The sequence below is a fragment of the Carettochelys insculpta genome, chromosome 2 (assembly GCF_033958435.1).
Source record: "Carettochelys insculpta isolate YL-2023 chromosome 2, ASM3395843v1, whole genome shotgun sequence".
Classification (NCBI taxonomy): Eukaryota; Metazoa; Chordata; order Testudines; family Carettochelyidae; genus Carettochelys; species Carettochelys insculpta.
This window is the reverse complement of record NC_134138.1, coordinates 40,217,040-40,229,359: the sequence shown is the minus strand read 5'-3', so window position 1 is coordinate 40,229,359 and position 12,320 is coordinate 40,217,040. Positions and strand designations below refer to the sequence as shown.

Below are 12,320 nucleotides of genomic sequence, written 5' to 3'. Positions count from 1 at the left end.
AAACTTGATATAATGAAATAACCTTTCAAACAGTTCACCAGTTTCCCATACCACGCAGCAATTTGTCAATTTCTTATTGGGGTCCAGAGGCCTCATGCACCTTGAGAATGGATTAGGAACAACTTTTCTAAATCAAAGGATGGTGAGTCATAAATTAGAATGTGTAAAACAGCTGGGACCTGATGGTCAGGAAGCTGTTTAAGAGCTCTGACACTTTGACTCAGATAAGGGCAACTGAAAACATGGAATCATCATCTCCTATTGTTCCCCTAACACTGCCTACTTCGGAAAAACAACCAGACGTGTGGATTTGATAAAGAACCAGTACTCTAGGAAGGAGGGCCCCAAAAGGAACAAAGGTCAGACTGACTTCTTCTGACCAGGATTGGATAATGTGATCCTCTAATTTGATCAGAAGATTGAGGAGGAGCTCCTTTGGGACAGTACCAGTATGGGTTTCTCTCTTAAAAGATCTGGCAAATGAGAAAAGAGAGTGCATTTCTCCTGAGATCACCATAATGACAACCAGATGGCTGATACTTCTTCCGTTCCTCTGAAGGAAAGTAGATGCCAAAACATGAAAGAACAGCCTGTTGATTGGAGGATGATGCCTACTAGCTTGACAGTAACTTGGCCACGAGACATCATCTGATTCTCCAAACTGCATTTTCTGACTGACTATAAAGCTCCACAGCCCTGCAAGGTGAAGAGATGATCCTTTATCTTTTTCTGAGTAACTTTTTTATTTGTGTTTCCTTAGGAGGACATTTGAATGCCTGCACATAGAAGTCTTCCAGGAAAAGACTTCTTATCCTAGCCTTTCTAGGAGTGCATGCATACATATGTATGGGAAGTAAAAGTGCATGCATACAAGCCCATAGCTAATTGCTATTGAACATTGATTAACATAGGTTGAAAGCAAAAATTACCACACATCACGGGTATTAAATACATTAAAACTTGACCCATTGTTTCTACAAAGGAAAGTGTAAGCTGCGAAGTAAACTACGTAGAGAACAAAAGACCAAGTAAGCCATTTAATCTTTGTCATTTTGTTAATTTTGTGATTTGATTACTGATTTTGTTCATGCAATGATCAGATTAGTAATTGATCTCAAGTTCTTTATAATTCTAATTTGTATTATTGTTAATTCCTTGATTTGGCTCTCTTGATTTATACTGTAAGATCAATCTATCTTTTTTTGGTATTTTGTGAAAGTATAATAAATTAGCTAACCTTTTAATGTTTTTGTTCTTGAATAAAATTTCTAAAAACACACCCAATGTTTTTTGTCTGATTAAATGGTGGTGAGGAAGATGTTAATTTAAGAGAAATGCTTTAAACATTTGACTCCAATTCTGAAGGCCCTGGTGTCACAAGGGCTATGTCTACACGTTCCCCAAACTTCGAAATGGCCATACAAATGGCCATTTCGAAGTTTACTAATGAAGCACTGAAATGCATATTCAGCGCTTCATTAGCATGCGGGCGGCAGCCGCGCTTCGAAATTGACGCTCCTTGCCGCCGTGCGGCGCGTCCAGACGGGGCTCCTTTTCGAAAGGATGCCGCCTACTTCGAAGTCCCCTTATTCCCATGAGCTCATTGGAATAAGGGGACTTCGAAGTAGGCGGCGTCCTTTCGAAAAGGAGCCCCGTCTGGACGCGCCGCGCGGCGGCAAGGAGCGTCAATTTCGAAGCACGGCTGCCGCCCGCATGCTAATGAAGCGCTGAATATGCATTTCAGCGCTTCATTAGTAAACTTCGAAATGGCCATTTGCATGGCCATTTCGAAGTTTGGGGCACGTGTAGACACAGCCAAGGTGTTGTATTGGCACATTGGTATCAAGGCGCTGACATCTCAAGACTTTGCTCCAGTGGTCTTTGCACATAAATATGTCTGTCAGCTCTCAACATTTCAAGGCTTTTTTCTCTTGACCCATTAAATGAGCATTCTGTTGGACATCTGCTACACTGAGTGTTTTGGTGTTTTCTCTTTTTACATTGATAGATCTTGTTGATAAATGCAGCTAGTATTTATACTGTTTTCTTTTACAGGATGGCATCTCTCTCCCTTGATCCACACAAAGGAAGAAAGAAGGAATCTTAAGACTTGAAGATGTGTGAATGTAGCAGGAAGAAGTTGGTTGCAGATTTGCGTGATTGCTGCATCTTTTGTCTTGGAGTCAAGCATAAAATATATGGGTACTAGCAGTGCTTGACACGGTCATGCTTCATGGGAGCCATGGCTCTAAGTCAATTTGGCTTGGATTAGTTTGTTACCAGGGTTCAAGACTGAGAAGTACCTAAAGTAGGAGAATGTTGGAATAACATGGCAAAATCCTGTTCCTGATGAGTTAATGAAGACATGACAGAGATCTGGTGTGGCTATGTGAAAACCAAGTGAATCTGTGAAATGGGACTCCAGCACAGCGTTTCAATGCTGCTGTACTTCTGGAAATGGATGTACTGTTTTGCAGCTGCTCTCGGGTGGACTGCAGTCTATGAGGCCAGAAAACAACATTGCTCTGTTGAGGATGAATGTTCGTGCTTTAGTTGAATTCCTTTTCCAGGAAAGGAATGATAGGATACACGATCAACTTTGTGTATGAGGGTTCTGGACTGGCTCACTATGAGGTGTGGGCAGCCTTCTGATGTATGTAATACGCTGTCAAGAACTACTGGCTGAAGAGTGGATGCCGGAAGGTCTGCTTGCTTTAGGCATATGAATTCCACAAGGGGGTCCACAAGCTTTGAGATCTTCCATTCACCAGAAGGCGTAACTTCAGAAATAGATGAAACATTTGTACAGAATACAAAGGAACATGAGGTTACCCCATTGTCTCTGGGATTACCCTGTTTTTCTCCCAGTGAGAGGTGAAGAAGGAAGAAAACAACTTTACCTTATATGCCATTGTACATACTGACTGGATTCAGGTTGTGCCTCGCGACATTGAGCAAGGCATTTGGGGACAAGAACAGTGAATATCTTTCCCATTTACCTAAACAAGAAACTGATAGTCTTCTGTTCATTTCACCAAGAAGAGACCAGGCTATTAAGGGACATCACTGGCGATGGGGGTGTCTGCATGTCAGTCTAACGGTATCTTTCTGTTAGCAAAGTCCTGCCAAGATGAGATGTAAAGGTTTAATTATTACACAATCTGCTTTAAACTCAAGCTTGTATGATTCTCAGCTTAGTTTAGGTAGCAGTGACCATTCCTACAAATAATTGCTGAGAATCAGACTGTCTTGCTCTCTCCCATGCTGAGAACCCTAACTTTGAAAAGTTTGGTTCTTGACAGGGTAGAGTTCCATATGTTCTATCTCAATTCGTCCTTTTATTTCAGATTTATTTGCCAGAAGGATTTATAATTTTAAGTGGCAACATTTTTCAGTGTGGTGCAATTACACCATTGTGGATGCCTTTAAGTACCCCTCACCAAACTGCTTTACTACCTTCTTCTGGATGAAAAACCTAACCTATCCATGCTTATTGGGTAACTGCTATGGCTTGTCATAAACTCTTTGAAGACCAGTGTCTCTGCAGTCCTTTGTCATCAGGATTAGATTTAAAATTCTTCTGTCTCTTGTGATGTGGCTCCTTGTATCATTGGATATGAATCTGGTCCTGACAAATCTCATGAAGCTCCTGTAGATATGTTCACTATCAGTGATCCTATATTTCTTACCTAGAGGGTATTGTTCTTGGGGCAGTGACCTCAGTTTCGGAAAGTGGCAGATTTAAATAGGACAGTATGATGGTATTTACCTATCTGCAGTTTCTTCAAAATCTGGAGATATATTTTCACCTTAATGATTCTGTCATCTTGCAAATTTATATTACATTTTCATATGCTCATCCTACTGAGTTTCTTCTCCATGAATGTGTTATTAAATGGGCTTCTTCTTTGTGTATATGAATTCCCTTAGAAATTCTATCCATTTCTTTCCCCCTTTGATTCCATTTATTTCTGTTGATGTCTGTTGAATGGGTACAGCTGACATAAAAAAGGACCGCTGTTTGCATTTTGCCGTCTGATTGCACTTTGTACTGTTATGGCTTGATAGATTTTCTGTTAGGACTTTTCATGACTCGTGCTATTTAAACATCCAGGATGTTAACTACAGAACATCCACATTGTCCTTCTTACGTACACTTACAAAGCAAACACTACTGCTTAAATTTGACCCCAAGAATGGAATCCCATTTCTGTATGTCAGTGCTGTTTGAATGATTCTGAAGTAGGCATTCCCAAACCTTTTCCCTTTCAGCCCCTGAGAGTATTACTTTTCATTTAAGATCACCAATTTCTCAAGGATTTTGAATTATGAAAATTCCTGTCTGTGATGGATCATGGCATTACACCATGTTACAAATCATAGTAACTATTTTTTTATCTTTGTGTTCTAATAAAAATAAAAGTAATTATTGTATCATACTCTTCACAGATCATCTTTTTACCTGAGATTACAGTTTGGATATATGACAATTTAAGACCCAGCCATTTAAAGGGAAATTCCATTCTGACTGTAGGAAAGATATTTATATTCATATTTTATGTTATATGCATTTTAAAACAAACGTATCATAAATCTGTCAACAGCTAAAACAACATTGTCCTATTCATTATCTGTTGTGGCATCTTTAGAAATGTTACAAATTCAGTAAATTAAAAAGTAAACAAACAAACCCAAATATGATTTCAGTTTTGCTGATCTTTTATATTTTCTTTAGATTACCGACATAATGGAAGAGATCTACAGAGTTCAACATTATCAGTGCCAGAACAAGTGATGTCATCCAATCACTGCTCTCGGTCAGGGTCCCCTCACCGTTCAGATAGTATAGGACGGACTAGATCTTGGTCACCCAGTGTTCCTCCTCCACAAAGGTAAATCATGTGTAGATTCAATATTAGTGTTGAAATCCATGAGGGTGTCTGAAATAACTGTGACCCCAAGAAAAACAGTGAATGACAAAAACACAGAGTAATTGGTTTACTCTTTGTGAAATAATAAATGATTTTAAATAATATGGAATTGTGTAAATTATTCCTTCCTTTTTTACATCAGTCTATCACAAAGTAGCTTTCATTTTAAAGCAATAGAAATTATCAGTCTTTTTAAAGAGCGATTTACAGAGTTGAAGGTTTTGTGATGTGAGATGTTCTTGGTTTTGTTTTTAAGCAGAGTAGTGATGGCTATTTTCCACTACAATGTTTATAAAGAAAGCCATAGGAAATCCAAAGATTATGTACTCTCAGTGATATATGACATATTTTGGAAGCAACAAAAGTAGATTAAAACTTCTACAGTCATTTTTTATATAGAAGCAGCCTGTGATATGTCCTGTGAAACAAATATCAGGACTCTCCAACCAGGCCTGCAGATGCAGGCTGGAAAGTTACATAGGGGCCTGATATTTCAAAGGGGCCCAGGGCTCTGAGCCCCTTTGAACTGTCATGGCAGCACTGCTCTTCCACTCCTTGTGGCTGGGAGAGGATAGGAGGGGGACCCAGCATTGCAATCTGAGTGGCGCTACAGTCTGATTGCTCTAGGCCATTCCCCTTCTATCCTTGAGTAGTTGGACCCTCTGCCACCTTGCCTGGGGCTTGCAGCAGTTGTCTGCCCCACTGTCCCCAACTACATAAGACAATAGCTAATATAGGACTGAAAGTGCTATTTAAGCATGGACAGACACTGCCCACATGGAAATACTTTCTGTCAAGAGGGGGAAAAGGTAGACCTATGGACTAGAATGGGTTTCCTCTTGATGTATATTGTCTTTTTGAAGGGCCAAGTCCTCGGCTGCTGTAATTCAGTGCAGCTCCCATGAAGTCAGTGACGTTGCACTGGTTTAATACCAGCTGATGATCAAGCCATAACGTTAATACTGTCTATTAAACACTGAGGCTATGTCTACACTTGCCCCCTTCTTGGAAGTGGGCATGGTAGTAAGGCTGATGGGAGATTACTAATGAACTGCTGTGAGAAGCACTTCATTGCGTTAATTTTGCCTACAGCAGCTTCGAAGTATGGCTGGCCGAATAAATCAAGCATAGCTATGGAGCTTAAAGCGGGGATTACTACAGTAAACCCTCGATTTAACAGACTAATGTGGGGATGGGTGTCCAGTAAACCTGTAAGTCCATTAAATATGAGAGTTTACTGCCCCCCACAGCTCTTCCAACCCCAGTCCCTCCTCTCCCCTCCAAAAAATAAAAAGACCCTGATTCACTGGGACCACCAGTGCTGGAGGAGCCGCCAGACCCTGCTGCCAGAGGGTCCCCGCCATGCAGTTGAAGCTGGCCTCTGTGGACCCACTGCCAAAGCCACCACATGCTCCTCCCACCAGGGGTGGGGTGCATATGAGAGTGGCCTGTGCATGTATGCGCCCCACCTCTTGTGGGAGGAGTATGGGGCAGCTGCGGCAGCAGTTCAAGCCATGGTGGAGGGTTTGGTGTCTGGAAGAGGCGGCTCCAGTAAGTCACTTTTCTTTATTGGGGAAGGTGGAGGGCAGGATTTAGGACTTTATGAGCACCAATTAAGTGGACTTTGGTAACAATGGGGGAGCTGGGAGATGTCCATTGTTCCCAAAATCTGATAACTCAGGGTCTGCAAAATCATGGCTTTACTGTACAAGGAAGTTATAAGGCCTGTCTTATGTCAGAATCAAACTTGATGAATCCAGTGGTACCTTCAGGTCTTATAATCTATGAACATATGACATGATTAGAAAATAATCGAGCAAGTGTACTGGGTAAGGATCTAAAGTACTTGGGTTCTCACACTACCAATAACCTTTGTGGACAATTAATATGATTCCATTTGATGGGATTTTTGTTTTTCAGTTTGCCTTTAGCATACCTAGGAAATAACTTTTTAAAGTTAAAATAACCTTAGGGCGACAGTTTCAAGCACTCAGAACTTAAAAAATGGCAGAATTAAGGTTACATTTACAACCTTTTGGTGTCTTCTTGCATGTGATTAGGATAATCTATGGGTTTATCTACACTTGCCCCCAACATCAAAGGGGGCGAATTAATCAGGGCGACGGGAGATTACTAATGAAGTGCTGTGGTGAATTTTGAGGAGTAAAGGCACTTTGACATACCCCAGGCACTTCAAAATGCCCATGGCTACATGCATGCTGGCACTTCAAAGTTTGATGCGGGGGAGAATTAGCCAAATGAAGTGCTGCGTATTCACCTCAGCACTTCATTAGTAATCTCCTATCACCCTGATTAACATGTCCCCTTCGAAGTTGGGAGCAAGTATAGACCCAGCCTATGTGTTCCATCATATTTTTGTGCCTCTTTCAGTGCACAGGATGAACAGTTAATGAGAACGAAGATGGCAAGAAGACAAAAAAAAATGTTCTTTTATATTTGTGGCCTTAGAGTTGAACATAGGAGAGAACTGAGTTCTATTCCTACCTCTGTCACAGACTTTCTGTGTGACGCTAAATTAGATTATCATAATTCATACACACAAACTTTAATTCTGGCACTTCCTAACAGTTGAGTGCCTGACTTTGCAACCTCAGTATTTTGTTAACAGAACTTCGTATGCACACATATATGTAAGTATGCACACATGTACGTAACAAAAACTTAACCTGATTAAATGTTTGATGTGTATTGTTACTGAGATTTCTATCTCTGCATATTTCTTGATTTCATAGTACAGGGCATAGATGCCAAGAGCATGGAAATACTTTATGATTCTGATTTATCTTGTTTTCATCATTAAAATTCTAACACAGTGGTAATAAATGTATGTGTTTCCTGCATGTATGATAGCCTTAAACATCTTTACTGTGTGACCATACAGATGAAAATGGCCTATTCCATTTACCTGGTAGTACTAGTAACTCCAAAGTTTATCTTCCTTTCTTCCTATTACTGATTGATTTATTGTATGGAGATACAGAAAAAAGGGACCATTAGATGACAATATTTGCCAGTGTTTTTGTTGAATAAAATATGGGTGAATTCCTGGCCCCAGAATTAAGATTGAAGTCAGTGGTAAAAATTCAGATTACACTGAAATGGTAAGACTTTTGTGTAGCTGGGCATTCACCTGCTATAATAATTACTTGTTGCTATTGGAATGTGGAAGATGTTTTAGTTGAAATACATCTTCCTTTAAAAGCCTAGATTATGCAAATTAAATTGTTGTGCTACTTCTCTTCATTGCAAAACTAATATCTATTGTTTTGTACAAGGGGTAATTTGCTTGGCAGGTTAAATTTTCTATTAAAAACAATGCAAAGTCTGGTGGCACCTTCTAGACTAACAGATTTTTTTGGAGCATAAGCTTTTGCGGGCAAAGACACCACTTCGACTATTAGTAGTCCTCATTTCACTCCATAATAGATTGTCTCTGCCTAATTATTTGATAGGCCCTGGAACATCCTAGTTCCATACAATAAATTTCTGAGGGAGAAAGCAGATTTCTTCTAGGGTACATCACTCTATAAGTGTGATGGCTCAAGGTCCCTCCTATGCTAAAGTTACAATATCTGTGGCATGAGGGTGGGGCCTTTTAACTTGGAAATAATGATAGCTGGTACATCAACAATTCAACGTGAGCCTTATAATTATGTAACAGTCCAAGTATGTGAAATATAGACTTTTAATAGCTGACATTGTCATTGACAGAACTAAATTTACAAACCAGTATAAGGATACGGTCCAGTACACACCCTAAGACTTTGATGGCTTTTATGTCCTCAGTAGGAATATGGAACAGGGACCTCGAGGGACTCGATCTACTCCTGCACATTATAATACCATGAACCGAATGGATAGACATCGTGTAATAGATGACCACTACTCCCCAGACAGAGAGAGGTAAAAATCACAAAGGAATTAGAAAAATGATAGTCTATAGTTTTTAGTCTATAGTGCGATATACAGGTTGAACCTCTCTAATCCGGAACTCTCATCCAGCAAACTCTGCAATCCGGCATGATTTTAGTTAGCTGGATGACCACTTATCATGGGTGTGGCCAAGTATCCCATGGTCCCATAAAGTTTGTTTACAGCCACCAGTCCTGGCTGTCAGAGTTCTGTGCTGTTATTAAGCTGTAATTTATCTCTAAATGTCTTCTAAGAGCCCAGTAAGCAGTGGAAATGTTGGTCATGTACTAGAAAATATTGACCTGTTGTCTGGCACCGGACGGGTCCCAAGGGTGCTGGACGAGAGAGGTTCAACCTGTACTAATCCTAAATTTAGGTCACTAAAGTTAATGAAAATACTGCAGAAACATATATAGCCTCAGAGTTCCATAAGGTGATGATATCTCTGCTGCCTTTTTTAGTGGATTAATATTTAAAATTTACAGTGCTGCCTGAACTGCCATCTTGTATTCTCTTCAAAATAAAAAAAAACAAAAAACCAGAAATGTCTTTAAGATGAATCTCTTACACTAGCAGTGAGACTGATCCCCTGTGCATTTGATTTTATTTTGATTATTTTAATTTTCTTAAACAAAGTTGTTTTTTTACTGTGTATGTAAGGTCTTCAGTTTGTTGAATATTTTGAAAAACATGTAGCAGTATCCTTCACCTACGCTTTTCACTATTTTGTACTCAGTTTTTGCGTAAAACTCCCATTGGGTACAGTGGAAGTAAATGCGTATAGCAAATGTAGTATGTGGCACAAACAGTTCTTAACTTGATGAACCACTTACCCTTGAAATAATCTGCTTTGCCATTTTTTGAGATCAGAATTGAGCCTTTTGTGTTTAGAGTGCAAATCTCTCTCCAAAGACTTCTGCTAAGCAGGGCTTCACATATTTTAATGAATTGAAAGTGAGATACAGTATACAATTGGCCAGCACAGTTCATTTTGCTATATTCCTGAGATATCTTCCAGACTACTTCGGGTGCCATGGGAGGGCACTTGCTACCATGACTTTGGGTCATGAAACAAAATGAAGAAGCATTTGTTTCCTTTAGTTTTAAAATATCTGAGTACATTTTCTGCATCAAGATAGCAATATATCCACTGCAGTTATACAGACAAGATTGCTAAATATTGTTGCATTGGGTGGTGGGGGGGCTGAGTTCTGATGAGCAGTACCAATATATTTTCCCATCTTCATGTATCATATGTTGTGGGCACTCAGGCTATGTCTACATTGGAGAGGTCAGAGCATCCACATTCTCAAGGCATTCAGTTGACAGTAAATTGGCAGAATACGGCACTTCTGTCAACAGCATTCTGCTGCTTCCTCCCCCCACGAGGCAGAACGACTATGTCAACAGGTTTTGTCGACAGAATGCTGGTCTGGACATTCCAGGAGGCCCTCTGTTGGCAGACAGGGCTTCCAGGACACTGGGCAGCCCTGTCTGCTGTGCTTCCAGTTGGCTGTTATGTCAAGAGAGCAGATTGCTCTTTTGATTCGCTTTGCAGTCTGGCCATGATCTGTTGACAGTTTTGTCAGATTTCTTCCAACTGAAACTTCTGCTGACTGATTGCTCTATTGTAGACAAGGCCTCATACAGTTATTGTATGCCAAGTTATTATTTTTGCAGATTCTTGGTAAAGTCAGATTATCTCCTGAGTGACTTCAAAATCATATAACTGAAGTTAACTGTAATACAATTAAGAATTTAGGAAACCATATTATTTTATTATAAATATGTTGAACAAAAATACTACTGTGTTTTATAAAGGCATTAATGCTTGCTATGGTCCATAAACATGAGGCACACAATCTCAGGGCAAATTGTCAGATATTAGGAAAAAATTATCAGAATTTTTGACAAACCAGAGCAAATACATAAAAGTGAAATACTGAGAAGCAAACAGATCTTTTTGTTTTAGATTTCTAATGGTTAAAAAGTACATAGAGGCTGTGTCTACACATGCCCCTCCCTTTGGAAGGGGCATGTTAATGAGGCATTTTGGAACACATTAATGAGACACTGACATGCATATTCAGGGCCTCATTAGCATAATAGCACCGAGGTATGTTTCGAAAGTGCTGCTTTGGAAACGCAGACTGGCTGTATAGAGGCGGGCCTTTTGAAATAAGCGCTACACTTTGAAATTCCCTTATTCCCAAAACAAAATGGGAATAAGGGAATTTTGAAGTGTGGCACTTATTTTGAAGCACCCACATCTGTACAGCCAGTCTGCATTTCAAAAGCAGCACTTTCGACCCGCGCCAGGCTGCTGTTATGCTAATGAGGCACTGAATATGCATGTCAGCGCCCCATTAGCCTGTTTTGAAGTGCCTTATTAACATGCCTCTTCCAAAAGGGAGAGTATGTGTAGACATGGGCAGATTGTATATTTATCTTTACAGATTTCTTGTATTACAATCTTTGCCTGCATTCTGTAATTATGCCATCACTGGGAAGGATATTACTTAGCTGGGTGTTGAGGCCAGTTCATTTAATTTTGATCTCCTAAAGCAATGAACTCAGGATTCTAACTAATTAATGTCTTTTTTTTAAAGGGTAGGAAAAACAGTGTATTCCTGGGTGTTGTTATACAGTCAGTAATCATGAAGCTCTGTCTTTCTGAAGCCCCACATATACGTTTTGTAAAAACTGTTTTCAGGCTTGATTTTTGTCTCAAGCAGTGTGCTCTCCTAGCTACTATGCAAACAAACACATGCTGTGTAGGGAGTGGTGAACAGAATCACATCAAGCAGACATTCCCTGATCCAGCCAACTTTGAGTGGAGAAGGCTTTAGGTATTTTATTGACAGGTCAGAAAAGTACACAAGAGTTGTGACAGTCTGTTAGCTGTTAGCTTTGACATAGTAATGGGATGTTTGCAGCAGTAATGTAGTGTTGTATGAATACAATGGTACTCTGAATTGTCATCATACAATACAGTAAACTCTTGTTTAACTAACCAGCACACTTGAATGACTGGCATGACTCACAGACAGGCAGATCTGGTCAGTGGACACTGGGTGGGAGCATGGAGAAGCAGCGTCAGGGCTGGGATTTGTATAGAGCATGAGAGTAATGCCCCTGCCCCCGCAGGGGGGCAGACCTTTCAGTGCTGCTCTGTGTCAGAGTGCAGCCAGCAGGATCCTCTGCTCTCCCACCCAGCGTGAGTACTCTTGATTATCCAGAATATTTGATTATCCAGCAACCTCGCAGTCCTGTGGATGTAGGATATCAAAGAGTTTACTGTATCGTGATGCAAACATGGCAACAGGTGCTCAGGTTGATGTTGCTTTGTTTTTCCCTCCCCAAATAATTTTATACTGTTCTGTATTTAAAAACAAAAAACGAACAATCCACAAAAGTATCCGATCATGTTTTATTAGTAGAGTAACTCACACCTCC

The 12,320-nt window shown here is 40.1% G+C and overlaps 1 protein-coding gene across 38 annotated transcripts in view; it reads left to right on the top strand.

Moving 5' to 3' along the window:
• The window catches only part of RIMS2 (regulating synaptic membrane exocytosis 2), a 724,335-nt gene that overhangs the window by 458,083 nt on the left and 253,932 nt on the right, over positions 1-12,320 (top strand). For 32 of the 38 annotated variants that reach the window (XM_074986795.1, XM_074986786.1, XM_074986802.1 and 29 more), the window contains 2 exons: positions 4,736-4,892; positions 8,739-8,855. In XM_074986795.1, the coding sequence (XP_074842896.1) occupies positions 4,736-4,892; positions 8,739-8,855 (274 nt within the window). The remainder of the gene's footprint in view (positions 1-4,735; positions 4,893-8,738; positions 8,856-12,320) is intronic. The other 6 variants (XM_074986776.1, XM_074986775.1, XM_074986777.1 and 3 more) reach the window with 1 other exon arrangement.